Below are 15,413 nucleotides of genomic sequence, written 5' to 3' on the forward strand. Positions count from 1 at the left end.
AGGGGTGCATGCTCAGTACTCTCCTTGTACTCCCTGTTCACCCAAGAATGCCTGGCCGCACACCACTCCAACACCATCATTAAGTGTGCTGACGACACGACGGTGGTAGGCCTGATCACCGATGGCGATGAGACAGTCTATAGGGAGGAGGTCAGAGACCTGGCAGTACGGTGTCAAAACAACAACCTTTACCTCAACATCAACAAGACAAAGGAGCTGATCATGGACTACAGGAAACAGAGGGCAGAGCACACCCCCATTCACATCAACGGGGCTATAGTGGAGAGGATCGAGAGCTTCAAGTTCCTTGTTGTCCACATCACTAAGGATCTATCATGGCCCACACACATCAATAAGGTGAATTTGTCTCCCAGTACCTGTTGGAAAGTAGATTGAACCAGGTTTTCCAATAAGATTTTGCCTATGCATTGCTTTACTGCCGATGCAAGCATACCCATAACAGTATGCAGCCACCACCATGCTTGAAAATATGAGGAGTGGTACTCAGTGACGTGTTGGATTTGCCACAAACATAACACTGTATTCAGTACATAAAGTTCATTTCATTGCAGTTTTACTTTTATGCCTTATTGGAAACAGGACACATGTTTTGGAATATTTTTGTTCTGTAGAGGCTTCCTTCTTTTCACTCTGTCACTTAGGTTAGTATGGTGGAGTAACTACAATGTTTTTGATCCATTCTCAGTTTTCTCCTATCACATCAATTAAACTCTGTTTTTTTAAACCTTTTATTTAACTAGGCAAGTCAATTAAGAACAAATTCGTATTTACAATGACGGCCTAAAGTCACACATGGCTTCATGGTGAAATACACTTTAGTGGTCTCCTTCCTGTATCTTTGGAGTGACACACCATCCAAAGGGGTGTGATTACTCTCTGAAGGCCCTGTACATATTTACCTCAATTACATTAAGCAGACACTCTTATCCAGAACGATTTACAGTCGTGAGTGAATACAATTTCATACTGGTTGGTCTCCGGCGAGATTTTACGGAATCGCAGAAAGATCTGACGAGAACATCAAAGCAAACGCGAAGGACATTTGCAGGGCAATAGTCCCGGAAGACGAGCGAAATGTTGTTGCAGGTTCTCTGGATGTAGTGCACTGCATGGGTAGGCTGAGAGATGGGGAGAACAGCCAGCCACTGCGACCAGCGATCATGAGATTCAACAACAAGAACAATAACCTGAGGTTCAAGGAGGACCTGACAGCATTTGATAAAGAAGCTCGGAATCGTCTGTGGCCAACGATTGCGAGAGCAAGGAAAGGGAGGGGGGGGGGAGTGCATACTTTGCGGGAGCCAAGGCTTTTGTTAATGGAAGGGGAATTCAAAATCACTTATGTAAATCAAATCACGTTTTATTTGTCAAATACTTCGTAAACAACAGGTGTAGACAAACAGTGAAATACTTACTTTTAAAAACGTACTTTTATTTCTCGTCACAACAATTCAAAGAAAGAAAACATATAATAGATAGAAAAGGTAAACCACATAAAAATAAAAGTAATATTAAATACACAACGAGTAACGACAACTTCGTTATATAACTGGGGTACCAGTACCAAGTCTGGGTACTGGTCCCGTGTAGCTCAGTTGGTAAGGTATGACGTTTGTAACGCCAATATTGTGGGTTCAAATCTCCAACACATTGCCAGGGCTTTAAAATATTTATAATGTAATGTTTATTACTATTTCTGATTATTTTCTTCAAATTAACTTTAGCTTATCTGTCTCCTGTTATGATAATATCTTATGTTATTTTTTTTATTCATAATACATATGTTGCGATATAAACATGATTCAAATATTTACTTTGAACAGCATTGGTTGGTTTGTAATTAGTTAAATATTGTGGCAGCTGAGATCGAGGTGTAGGGAGGAATGGGCGGTGGATGTGGGTGTGTTCAAGCCGATAGTTTAAAATCCTACAGAAATGCGCACGGCGCTTAGGTTTGAAGAGAATACGCCATATTGATTCACCCGTGGACTTCTGCTAACCGTTTTCAGTTAGCGGCTTGAAAAGGACCTGGACTACTCTTCTCAATGGTCCTCGTTCGGTTTGGCGTTAGCACTTCTCTGTCTTTGTAACCCGGTTTACTAGCTCATTTATTTTGTCGGAGCAGTCGTACATTTTAACGGTCTCATTGACTTGCTTGAAGTGGGTTCAGAAAAAAGAAGTTGAATGGATCCGAGGGTGGCTTGGATTCAGCCCGAGCAGAAAGGACCTGCAAACGCATTTTGGATGCAAGTCTGGGAGACTTCTCAGGTACGAGCAAACTCCGGCCAGCATCTTCATAATAATCAGAACTACAACCTACATTTGAATTCTCCAGCGTTGGACGTTTATAAACATGTTGCGGCAAAGGGCAATAGCATGTGCACCAACACTGGTCTGAGCAGCAGCAGCCATCACGGTATTTCAAAAGGCACTACTTCTAACCACGGCACTGCGTTCTCCTCCTTCGGGGTAACGTTACCGAACGGACCCGTACAGAACTCATTGACCCCGTCCAACGCTTACGGGGTAACGACAGATTTGGGAGACAGTAAAATGCCCCAAAAGACGGGATCTCTATCGTCCTTGTCTTCAGTGGAATCCATAACGGACAGCACATCTTCAAACCGCTCTTTGGGAAAGATTAGTGGTGGCAATGTAACTGGAAATATGAATAAAAACGCTGGCGGTGTCAATCTGTTATTTAACTTCAGTGAAAGCATGCATAATAATGTCAACCAATACCACCATCAAAGACACCATCAGCATCACCCTCAGTACAATTTCCAACAGAATTGTGTGAAGCGTCACCCGACTCACCCGCCTGCATCCCCAAATAACCACACTCACCATCCAGGCCGAAGGAAAAGTGACAACAAGGCGAGCACCTATGGGATGAATTACCTTCTTTCTAACTATGGCAACTATGTTAGTTCGGGGACTGGGACGCCTTGGAAGACGAGGAAATACAGCCCCGGTGTTGATGGGTGAGATGTTATTTTTGATAGGGCCATTGCCCCTCTGGAATTGTTTGACGCTAACGTTAGCTTGCTAACGCTAACCGCGATAACGTTACCTATCATGGTTTCCTACTATCTAGACACGTTTATATTATTATACAAAAATTCATGCCTAAAGTCAATCCGTGTTTTGGTGTTTGCCAGTTTACGTTTATCTTTTTCAAATTGATTTACTGCACGGGTGATTAGTAATCGGAATGTTAACGTTAGCTTAAATAGCTAGCTACTTAGCTAACTAGAGCGCTAATTTGACTGCGCGCTGCACTGACTAGCCAGATTTAACTTGTTAAGAAGCTATAACTAGCTAGCTAGGTAACGATTTGGTAAGGTTAGCTAACAATTAGTAAGCTATTTGACATATCTAAAGGGTTGGGTAACTTCTGGAATGTAGGGTTAATGCCGCATTCATGTCATGTCGGAAATCGGACATTTTCCGGCACGTTTACTCAGTAGAAAGATACTACGTAAGTAGGAAACTCGGGTATCAGAATCAAGCAATAGGAAGCTATAAGCAAATAATTTACGTTAATTTGAACTCTTGAGGACCCGAGTTTTTTTATGACGTGAAGGCGGCATGTAACGCAAAATTATGAAAGCGGTCATGGTTAGCTAACGTTGCTCTTCTTTATAAAGCCACTCAGGGGATTATTAACGTCTGACTCATTATTCAGTTATTAATAAAACTATAGCAGGACTTGCTAGTTTATTACATAACCCAATATTGTTGATTAGACTTACATTATGCATGTTAACATGGTCAGCAACAAAAAACTGCCAGGTGACTTTGTTTAAGATTCTCTCTGGTCTCCATGGACAGTTGAAAGATCCATAGGTTTCATTTGAATGTAACTGTGTAATACAATGATTGGCCTCTAGTTGCACCCTTGTGGCATTGGAAGAGCATGCAGTGCCCAGACCTGAAGGCCAATTTCAATGGGCCATCACTGTGTCGTGGATGAAAATGTAGGCTAATGTACATACTGCAATATCTGATTGTGCTAAATTTCAGTGTATGGCTGCACTCAATCATTTTGGTGTGAAAAATGTTAACATCCGTACATATAATTTTTGTTTAGGTCTGTGATCAGTATGGGAATTGATACCTCAACCTTGGAGTTGCTAATCCCATGCTCTTACAGGACTATGTAATGATTTTGAATGTTGTGAGGGATGCTGAGCTTACTGGAAAGCCTGTATCAGTGTAGGCTATATATATATATATATAATGGTCTTGCTTTCTTTGAAAAGACTTACCATGTAGGTGAACTGATGACATTTAAATGAATGAAATCCTGAAACGGAAAATGTAAATCAACCAATTATTTTACTGGTTTAGTTTTGGGTAAGCAACTGCGCGTGTATGTGTGTGTTAACCCTGTCCCCCCCAGTCTCCATGAGGAGGTTGTGGACTTCTACAACTTCATGTCTCCCCGACCGGAGGAGGCTGCTATGAGGAAGGAGGTGGTCGACAGGATCGAGACTGTCATCAAGGAGCTGTGGCCTACTGCCGATGTGAGCAAACACACCAGAGCTGGGGGTTGAACTGGGACATCAGACTTTTTTCCCTAAAATGATTTGTACAGTATAGGTTTTTTCAAACTCTTTCATTCCCCTGCTCTCTCAGGTGCAGATTTTTGGCAGCTTCAGCACTGGACTCTACCTACCTACAAGGTAAGAGGGCAGTCTTGTGATGTTTTGGCTCAGTCTTGTTCTCAGAATTTGCCACAAGTGTTTGGCCACCAGTTTACTTAATACCATCTCTTTCTCTCTGTTGCCATAGTGACATAGACCTGGTGGTGTTTGGGAAGTGGGAATGTCCCCCGTTGCAGCAGTTGGAACAGGCCCTCCGGAAACACAACGTGGCGGAACCTTTCTCCATCAAAGTGCTGGACAAAGCTACAGTGAGTAGCTCTTAATAAAAATACATGCCTATAATCTGTTGGAATAACTCCAATGTTGTCCGAACTGATAAACAAGCAGTTGGTTGCTTTAATAATGTAGGACAAGTCTGCACCAGCTAATGATTGGACCTAATTAGTGACTGCTTTAGAATTGCGATAGGGAACGAAAGCGAAACGGACGTTAAATAAACTTATTCAGAAATGAAGTCACAATGTTTCTCTATTCTCTCTCCCAGGTGCCAATCATCAAGCTGACTGACCAGGAGACTGAAGTCAAAGTGGACATCAGCTTCAACGTGGAGACTGGAGTCAAAGCTGCTTTCTTTATCAAGGACTACACTCGGGTGAGGACACTAGCATTTATAGTTCCTTTATTTTTATGGGAGACCTGGATGGCTATAATGATCAGAGCAACAATTTAAAACGTGTTCCCAGTTGCAGTGGCCTATGAAAGGAATAGAAATGGACTTCCTGACCACTGACGCTCCCATATTGTAATTGTTTCAGTTAAATTTGAGGCTAATAAATACTTACTGAAATACTGTCCCTGTGAAATGCATTTTCTATCACTAGCAACAGAAGCACTACTTAACCACTTCACAACTATAGTCCACAACATATTTATTTAAAATGTTGCTCTATACTCCAGCATTTTGGAGTTGAGATGTTTCATATCAGGCAAGTACAGAATGTGCACCTGCACAGTGGGGCTGTGATGATATGGTCATTGTAGTTATTCAGCACAGAAACTTGATAACTATTTGCTTAATGAAAACTACAACTCCCTTCAGGTTAAACTAGTTTAATAACTGATAAAAGAGCAGGATGACATGAGAGAATTTAGGCAGGTTGAAAATCAGGCAGGCTGCTGCGTTCTGGATAAGTTGCAGGGGTTTGATGGCTGAAGCGGGGAGCCCAGGCAACATTGAGTTGCAGTAGTCCAGACAGGAGTGGACCTCGATTAGGACCTGCACCACTTCTTGTGTGATGTTGTAGAGCATGAACCTGCAGAAGCGAGTCACTGCTTTGATTTTTGCAGAGAAGTATAGGGTGTTGTCCAGGGTAACGCCAAGGTTATTTGCACTCTGGGAGGGTGATAATGGAGTCTGAGCCGGTAGGCCTTCCCCGGGAGGAAGAGCAGCTCCGTCTTGTTTAGGTTAAGGCCTACCTATAGAAGGAGAAAAAATACTTTCTCAAGTCAGTGAGCCTAATAAGGCATTTTTTGTTTAATTGAAATGTAATTCTAAGTCACAGCCTATATGCACAGTAAGAGTCAGGGTAAGATCTGGTGATGGGCGTATAATATACAGTCGGTAAAGGAATGTCTCTCTGACATGTTCTGTATTCAATTACATAGCCGAACATGCTTCTGGCACCAGAAGCATAACTTTAGAATGAGTCATTGTCCCACTGACCTTTTACAACTGTAGCCCCAAAATCAGCATATGATATAACATGACAACCTGTGGAAATGAGAAGACTCGTTTTCTTTAAGTTGTGATCCCCATACTAAGTTACATATTTTCATTAAATGGAGACTTTTCCCTCATCTAATTGAAAATTCTCCCCATTTTTAATCTGTGCTCTGTTCCTCAATGACTGTAAATTAAGCAGAGATTTTATATCTTTCTCGTTCCCTCCCCCTACAGAGGTATCCCGTGCTGCCTTACATGATCTTTGTGCTGAAGCAGTTTCTGCTCCAGAGAGATCTCAATGAGGTGTTCACCGGAGGAATCAGCTCTTACAGCCTCATCCTGATGGTCATCAGCTTCCTCCAGGTACACATGAACACTAGTATGACATGGGGCTAGGCGGTATACCGTATTTTTACTATATACCGGTATTGATGCACGGACCGGTTTGGGTTTTTACTTTCTATAACAGTTTTTGAATGTTTGGTTTGTTAAATGTGATACTTCGCTACTTGACTCACCGCTCACTCTCTCGTGCCACTTTCCACGTAGTCTTAGACCTGCCCCCGCCAATCAAGGAGCGCGTTTGTTGTTCCTCAACCACGAGACACTTGCGTTCAGTCTGCATGGTCAAAGCAGCACATGCAAAAATGTTGATGACAATGATTCTGTTTTCACTTTTCTTAATATAATTTCTCTGGCATTCTATAATTGCACTAGTAGTTTGTTTCTTACGTCTGCAAACAGTCAGTCGTTTCTTAGCAAGTTATCCCTAAATCTTGTTAGTTGCTAATGCTAATCACTAGCTAGCTAATAAATGTTCTAAGTCAGAGTAAACATAATTAGCTATCCAGCATGATAATACCTGTGATGGCATAGACCTAAATCAGCATGTTTGTGCAACAGTTTTTTTCTAAATCAAAAGAGGAATATGCAAAGCATGAGTAGGTTGGCTACATGAAGTAGTTAAGAGGAAACATTCAATGTAGCCAGCGATTATAGGGTGCCCAAGGAAAAGGTTATCAACACTTTGGTTCCTATTCTGTCACAATAACTCCTCCCTGGCATTTTCATTTGTTGTCATGTCAAAAAACACATCTAACGTGGCCACCATTATATTTGAAATTTAGAATTAGAATAATCATTCTATAATCATTCTTCCAGCTCCACCCAAGGATTGACGCCAGCAACCCCAACATCAACCTTGGCATTCTGCTGATTGAGTTCTTTGAGCTTTATGGGCGCCATTTTAACTACCTGAAGACGGGCATCCGCGTCAAGAATGGAGGGGCCTACATGGCCAAGGAGGACATGATGAAGGTTATGACCAATGGCTACAGGCCCTCCATGCTCTGTATAGAGGACCCACTGATGCCAGGTGGGATGTGTGTGTGCGCTGGACTGAGTGTTTGGTTTTCCATTACTAATGGTGTTGGCTGTAGTTTGTATGGGCCAATTCATTTTTTTGCCTTTTTGTTCCAGGTAACGACGTTGGCAGGAGTTCGTACGGAGCCATGCAAGTCCAGCAGGTCTTTGACTACGCTTACATCGTCCTCAGTCACGCCATGTCACCGCTAGCACGCTCCTACCCAAACAAGGACATTGACAGGTTCGTTCCTCCTCTTTCAGAATGTCTTCTGGATCCATCCGGCCTAGAAATATTTGTAAATGAATAAGTACAACTGTTATCAAAGTAAGGATTGTCAAATGAATACGGTGGATGTGTTGGGAAGTGTAACTGATCCACTGCTGTGCAACGTTTAAACCGTTCCCCTCATGTTTCTCACTATCCCTGCAGCGCTTTGGGTAGGATAATCAAGGTGACACAGGAAGTGATTGACTACAGGGAGTGGATCATGACGAAGTGGGGGGGCAGGCACCTCGCCCGTATGGAGAGCCAGGGTAAGAGCAGTGTCTGTAACCTCTGCCTACCATGTTGACAGTCTTGTATGGCAGGTTCTGCAGGTATATTAGCCTGTGTGTGGAGGGTACTCTTTGTCTTACATGGCAGTTTTGGAAGTGTGTATAATAATCTTTCTCTGTAGGTTCCCTCCTGGATCAGGACCCAACAGGGTGTGTGTTGGGTGTAGGTGTGGAGGAGCAGAGGGACTCTGTTTCCCCTCACAGTGCAGACTCTCCCATGTCCCTTTCCAGTCCTCACCAACACTCCTCAGCCTCCTCTGTCTCTTCACTGTCTGGGTCAGACAACGTAAGGACAGAACACACACACTGCAGTCTTTATGATGGTATTAATTGATTGGCAGCTGGCCATGTTTTAACCCCTCCACTCTGCTGTTTGTTCTAGGACTCTGATTCGACACCCCCGGCGCTGCCCCTCTACCCCTTTCAGGCTTTGGGTATGACTCTACCCCTGGGCCTGGCACTGGGCAAGGCTGGCATCAACCAGCACCACCTCATCATGTCCCCTGGCTCACAGGTACAGAACCTAGCATCTACTGACCTTTATTTGTTTTCAGGGATGGGAGAGTTTAACCTATCAAGAGTGGGAGATTAAAGGTAGCCTCCCCAATGCACGAAGTTAACACAATATCGGTTCCATTTCCACAACTAAAAGGCTAAACTACTGTGCTGTTTTGGTCCCGTAGTTACCACGTTGTACCAGGGTGAAGCGCATCCGTGCATATCAACAGATAGTTGAAGTTTACTTACACTTAGGTTGGAGTCAACTCATTTTTCAACCACTCCACAAATATCTTGTTAGCAAACTATAGTTTTGGCAAGTCGTTTAGGACATCTACTTTGTGCATGACACAAGTAATTTATGCAACAATTGTTTACAGACAGATTATTTCACTTATAATTCACTATCACAATTCCAGTGGGTCAGAAGTTTACATACACGAAGTTGACTGTGCCTTTAAACAGCTTGGAAAATTCCAGAAAATTATGTCATGGCTTTAGACGCTTCTGATAAGGCTAATTGACATCACTTGAACCAATTGGAGGTGGACCTGTGGGTGTATTTCAAGGCCTACCTTCAAACTCAGTACCACTTTTCTTGACATCATGGGAAAATCAAAATAAATCTGCCAAGACCTCTGAAGGTACGACGTTCATTTGTACAAACAATAAGTATATATGTAAGTATAAACACCATGGGACCACGTAGCCATCATACCTCTCAGGAAGGAGACGCGTTCTGTCTCTTAGAGATTAACGTACTTTGGTGCGAAAAGTGCAAATCAATCCCAGAACAACAGCAAAGGAACTTGTGAAGATGCTGGAGGAAACGGGTACAAAAGTATCTATATCCACAGTAAAACGAGTCTATAGCGACAACCTGAAAGGCCGCTCGGGAAGGAAGAAACCACTGCTCCAAAACCGCCATAAACTCAGACTACGGTTTGCAACTGCACATGGGGACAAAGATTTAACTTTTTGGAGAAATGTCATCTGGTCTGATAAAACAAAAATATACATTTTTTGGCCATAATGACCATCGTTGTGTTTGGAGAGAAAAGGGGGAGGCTTGCAAGCCGAAGAACATCCCAACCGTGAAGCACGGGGTGGCAGCATCATGTTGTGGGGGTGCTTTGCTGCAGGAGGGACTGGTGCACTTCACAAAATAGATGGCATCATGAGGAAAGAAAATTATGTGGATATATTGAAGCAACATCTCAAGACAACAGTCAGGAAGTTCAAGCTTGGCTGCAAAAGGGTTTTCGAAATGGACAATAACCCCAAGCATACTTCCAAAGTTGTGGCAAAATGGCTTATGGTCAAGGTATTAGTGACCATCACAAAGCCCTGACCTCAATCCTATAGAAAATTTGCAGGCAGAACTGAAAAAGTGTGTGCAAGCCCAAATTATTGTGGGAAGCTTGTGCAAGGCTACCCAAAATGTTTGACCCAAGTAAAACAATTTAATGGCAATGCCACCAAATACTAATTGACTGTATGTAAACTTCTGACCCACTGGGAATGTGATGAAAGAAATAAAAGTTGAAATCATTCTCTCTCGCTACCATTATTCTGACATTTCACATTCTTAAAATAGTGGTGATTCTAACTGACCTAAGACAGGGCATTTTTACTAGTATTAAATATCAGGGATTGTGAAACCTGAGTTTAAATGTATTTTGTATGATAACTTCCAACTTCAACTGTACCATGACTGTTTACACAAGCAGCCCAATTCTGATATTTTTTTCTCCCACTAATTGGTCTTTAGACCAATCACATCGTCTTTTTCAGAGCTCGTCGGATTGGTCAAAAAGACCAATTAGTGTATAAATATCAGAATTGGGCTGCATGTGTAAGCACAGCCTAAGTGAGAGCGATGTCTTTCATCGTGCTCATCTTATCTGCGGTGCTGCTCGTGCCAATGTCATAATTCCAAGTCTACCTTTTAAATGTATTGTAAAAAATCCTGAATTGAGCTTTAACTTAAGATTTATCGCCAGAGAAAGTATATATTTTCTATAAGGCTGTCTGTTTTAGTACTCATTTCCCGCTAACAGGGATTGTGAAATGGTGATCTAACAGTTTGTGATTGGATTTGTGAGAACTGAAAATGTCTATCTCCCTTCCCACTCCAGGCGTGTATGTCTTTGCCCGGTACCCTGACGATGCACTCTTTACCTGGCAGACAGGTGGGTATAGACGGGCACCACCTCCCCCCCTTTTTCCACATGCCCCCCCCTACCCATCATAACCCCCATGCCCCCTCCAACCCCCAGCCTCTGTCCAGCCCCCACCCTGCCAGCCACACACACCAGGTAGGCGCCGTCCGCAATCACCGCATACACACTATACATGAACTATACATGAACCTCTTTCTCCCATCTTTCTGTCCTCTAATGCTCTCCTCACCTCTCACTTTCTGCTTTCAACTCCTCTTGCTTTCACTGTTTCTCTCCTTCCGTTCTCTCAATCTGTCCCTCTTGATTTCATTGTTGTATTGTATATCTGCCAGATTGATCTGAATATAGCATTCCTTTTGTAGACTAGGTTTCAAACACTCAAAATGCTTTGAATTCTAACACTTCATACCTTTTTCTCTCTCCAGAACGGTCCCAAGTGTCAGATGAAAGGTTTCCACAGTCCAGCCGTGGTCCACAGTCCTGCCCTGGCCAACCGTGCACACACCCACCCTCTCACACACGCCCACACACACTCTCACACACAGTACCGCAACACCTGGCGGCGTCGGAAGAGGGACAGCTTACCAGTTAGCCTGAGCAGATAAAAAGACAAAACATCTCCCTTCATCCCTCTTTCCACTCCTCCATTCTGACTGATTGGGAGGACAACTTGATGGGACAATGCCCCCTGCTGTTCAACTTAAAGACAGGCAGGCAGAGACCAGACCAGCATTGGGATTCATTCAACACTTTGGGCTGCTGAACTTGGGCTGCGGATAGGGAAAAAGGTGTAGCTCTGGGAACGTTCTGTTTCTCTCCCTCACTCCATCGCTCTTCATCTCTGCATGTTTTTCACTGCGCAACGAACCAACGGCCAACGATACAGGAATGAGCGGTGCGGCTAGAGAACAAAACGCAACCCCGCCCAACGTGCACTCTGACCCCAGAACTTTTCTGCTAGCTCTCCAGTCCTTCACTTTCTGTTTGGGATCCACATTTGTTTGTTTTATTTTGTTCCGTTAATGTCTTATTGTTCAATTTGAATATTTTTTTTAGCGCTTTGCAGTTTTTCACTTACGTTTGGTGAGACTGAGGATAGTGACATCTTTGCCAGGTGAGAGTTGCGAAAGCCCAGTGTCTTATGGGAAAGTGTTTATTTTTGTTTGGTCTTTGACTGGGTTACGTTGTCAAGGCGACAACCTTCGTCCTTGAATCCTGAAGCCAAACTGCGTCTTTTTCAGTGTTCACACAAGGAACGACGGTTTCTCATTTGTGCAATAACATGTTCTATTTTTTTAAGTAAATGTTTATTTAATTTTTATTATGTATGTAAAGGATGTTTTATTTTTGTATTTTTAGTTTTTATGGCAGAGTTTACAGAACCTTTGCCCAGGTGGCCTCCGAGTGTGTGACGAGAGCGTGTGTGTCAATTGGTGAGCTGTGCGTGTCTTGTTGGAGTGTCGAGGTATAATCGACCCCCCCCCCCCCCCCCATTGGTTTTATAATGTGATTCAAAGGCGTTAATTAGAAGTATCTAAGTCACTCCAGACTATTGAGGTGCATCTTATTGTTAGACAGGTTAAAAAGTCTACAGTCCCACTAGATGGATCTCTTGCTATAGCAGAAGCAGCAGACTGAGCTCACGCCCAATACCCTAGCTGTTGTTTTTAAAAACAAAACGTTCTTTATTTGGTGTGTGTGCTTGTATCAGTCATAGGATGATTTGCGTTCACCCAACGTTTGTGCCATTTTTGCTACTCAGTCCTCGCTTAGACTAGGGCTGAACTTCTATCGCAGGAGTTTGGCACACGCCCAAGTACATATTGTATTCCCCATATGTGTTTCTGTTGGATGTATGTCTCTGCTGTTGTTTTAAAGATATGCATGGTCTCGTGCGTATGGGAGGTGGAGTTAAAGGGACAGACAAACTGACCTGAACTTGAAGATCAGGGCGGTGCCAAATGGAACCCTTCCGCCGACATTGTGCATTACTTTTGATTGGGCCAGTGGGCTCTGGTCTAAAATAGTGCACTACATAGGGGATAGGGTACCATTTCAGATGCACCCTAAGACTAGGTGCTCTAAAGGGTCTTTCCCCATAGCAGGGGAGAGAGAGAAACTTCTGGGGACTTCCAGGGCTGTGGAAAGGGAATAATTGATTCCATTCTGGAATCTTGTTGGTACTTCCGCAAGTTTGCAATGCCTTTTCTTTCTGTTTACTTCAGTGCGTGTGTGTGTCGTCTCTGCAGACATACAGCCGCATATATATATATATATACACACACACACACACACACACACACGCCTGTGTGTGACTGAGGAGCAGTGCGGTTGCTACACAGACAGCGTTATTACTATGCAAGTGGGTTATTTTTGTGTGCCCCTTTTCTGTTTCCAATGACAACCACTGCTTGTTGGATTGAAGTGATGTTATTGTAAACTCGAGTTTGACTGACTAGGCCTGTGTGATCGGTGGGCTAGGCTAGATGGTTGCTAGTCAGCCTCAGCCCAGTTACAAGTGACCCACAACTCTTGCATCCTGATGTTTTGTATTCCTATCTGTTAGTCTATGGAAGGGTCTGTGTGTGCGCGCCAGTGGTCGGGTATCTGTCTCATCTCAGAGTGAGGGAATAGCAAGACTGGTTTCAAATGACACCCTATTCTCTCTCTTACAGTGCATGCTATTTAACCTTAGCGCTGGTCTAAAGTAGTGCCCTATATAGGGGTTAGGGTGTCATTGTAGACTACCACTTGACGTCCCGCCACTGTTTTAACCGAACGGCTAGTATGAAAGTGCACATGGGGAGCGACTTGCACTCTGTAGTGGATGACTTCATACCCTCCCTAGTGCACTACAGTCCTCTACACTGAGATTGTGTTAGGAAGCAGTGTCAGTCTAATGTTAGTATAGCAACTTTTACCCACCAATCGACCTGGCTAATATACACCGCCTTTTTTACAAGGTGTCGGTCTCCAATGGCACCCTATTCAGAATATAGTGCGCCACTTCTGATTAGATCTTTGGTTTCTTGTGGAGGGTAGTGGGGCTATATAGGAAATAGGGTGCCATTTGGGACTTGTCTGCTTTTAGTGAATAGAACCAGCGTCTGTCAGAAGAGCTCTAAAACACTATCTCTGGTTGGAGTTTTGTCAATGCTGTCAAAGATGTCCACAATTTTTACAGATTCTATTAAGACTGAAATGCGGTGTGACGTCTATGGATTTAACTTGAATCCCAATGGTCTACACAAGCTTCCTCTCCTCATCTACGTTCCTTTATTTGATGTGAAAGAAACTGGAGCAGGTGAAAGCCAATCCCTTGGTAGATCCACCATTTTATTTTCATCTATTTAGATCAGTGCAGATCGGAGAGAAAGCCTCTTTAGACTATTGAGAACACGAAACACTTGCATCACAATGAGTGATTTTAAACTTAACGGACGCCATTTTGTGAAAGGTGGCGGCTCCTCTGTCCTGGCCAACTAATCTGAGCAGGAACTCCTAAAATGGCTGCCAAACTAGCAGTGGCCACGGAGTGACAGTCTGGCTTTTGTTTTGAACATTTTTATGTACCGGTATATTTTTTTCTATTTTATTTTTTAATAAACTTCTTAAAACGGGCAGTTACAGTGATCTTGTTTTTGTATGTGCATAATTTGGTTGCAAATTAATCATTGGATACAACGCATACAGAACACATGCCCACAAACTAAACAGGTAGTGGTTGGAAATTAAGATGGATTAATGCTGAATCTGTATGTACAACTCAGTCCAATTTGATTGAGTTCAGGTGGGAAACATGCATTAGGTTTATTGCTTTATTTGAGACGTTTTGTCAGGAGTCCCTTTACAAGACACAGGGAAAGGAAAAGGTCACTAAACTTAGTTCAAATGTACTTCTGCTTATCTACACTAGGTGGCACAGTAGCTTCTCACCCATAGCCTTGGATCCAGTCAGCAACATGTCAAATGTACTGTAGATGTTCTGCCAGACTATTCCTCAAGAGTATTGAGCCAGGATCATCCAGTACAGTGAATTCTCATTTCACATAGCTCTCCCTAAACTCTTGGATTTGGAATATCTGCCATGTTAGACTAGTAGGACAGTACACAATCCTATCTGTGTCAGATTTCAGCTCAGTCTGGTAGCTTCCTAGACCAAAGCCAGAAATGTGAGTAGAGGGATGAGATCCTGATATTAAAAATGCAGTGGAACTAGCTTCGAGGTTCAGTGTTGCGTTTGAGGGTTCTTCTGACTCAGGAGAACCCGTACCTAAACAAACTGGAAGATGACACTCCCCAACAGCCCAAGAACGTAGTCGCTCGTGAAAGTCTACACACCCCCTTGCAGTCTTCACATTTTGCTGCCTTTAGCTCAAATTAAATCTCAAAAGGGAATACATCAGATTTTTATTTTCTTCCTACCAATCTACACAACCTACACAACCTACTCTACAT

At 43.1% G+C, this 15,413-nt stretch overlaps 1 protein-coding gene and 1 long non-coding RNA gene across 3 annotated transcripts; one reads left to right on the forward strand and one right to left on the reverse strand.

Moving 5' to 3' along the window:
- The first annotated feature begins 1,893 nt into the window (after positions 1-1,893).
- tent4a (terminal nucleotidyltransferase 4A) lies at positions 1,894-14,578 on the forward strand. 2 transcript variants are annotated; one of them, XM_020473284.2, is made up of 13 exons: positions 1,894-3,005; positions 4,427-4,550; positions 4,663-4,709; positions 4,819-4,939; positions 5,176-5,283; positions 6,589-6,717; positions 7,516-7,729; positions 7,834-7,960; positions 8,150-8,253; positions 8,397-8,560; positions 8,657-8,788; positions 10,911-11,090; positions 11,381-14,578. In XM_020473284.2, the coding sequence occupies exons 1-13, from the start codon at positions 2,206-2,208 to the stop codon at positions 11,558-11,560; spliced, it is 2,430 nt and encodes an 809-aa protein (XP_020328873.2). In that variant the 5' UTR covers positions 1,894-2,205; the 3' UTR covers positions 11,561-14,578. The 2 variants fall into 2 exon arrangements, with proteins under 2 accessions (XP_020328873.2, XP_020328872.1); XM_020473283.2 differs by having other exon boundaries at positions 1,896-3,005; positions 10,911-10,964.
- LOC109881130 (uncharacterized) lies at positions 5,341-11,461 on the reverse strand. The gene is made up of 4 exons (XR_004202887.1): positions 11,365-11,461; positions 6,873-6,973; positions 6,355-6,402; positions 5,341-6,107 (listed from the first exon to the last, which is right to left on the reverse strand). It is a non-coding gene; the product is annotated as an uncharacterized LOC109881130 (long non-coding RNA).
- Positions 14,579-15,413: the final 835 nt, after the last annotated feature.

This window comes from Oncorhynchus kisutch, linkage group LG14 (assembly GCF_002021735.2).
Source record: "Oncorhynchus kisutch isolate 150728-3 linkage group LG14, Okis_V2, whole genome shotgun sequence".
NCBI lineage: Eukaryota > Metazoa > Chordata > Actinopteri > Salmoniformes > Salmonidae > Oncorhynchus > Oncorhynchus kisutch.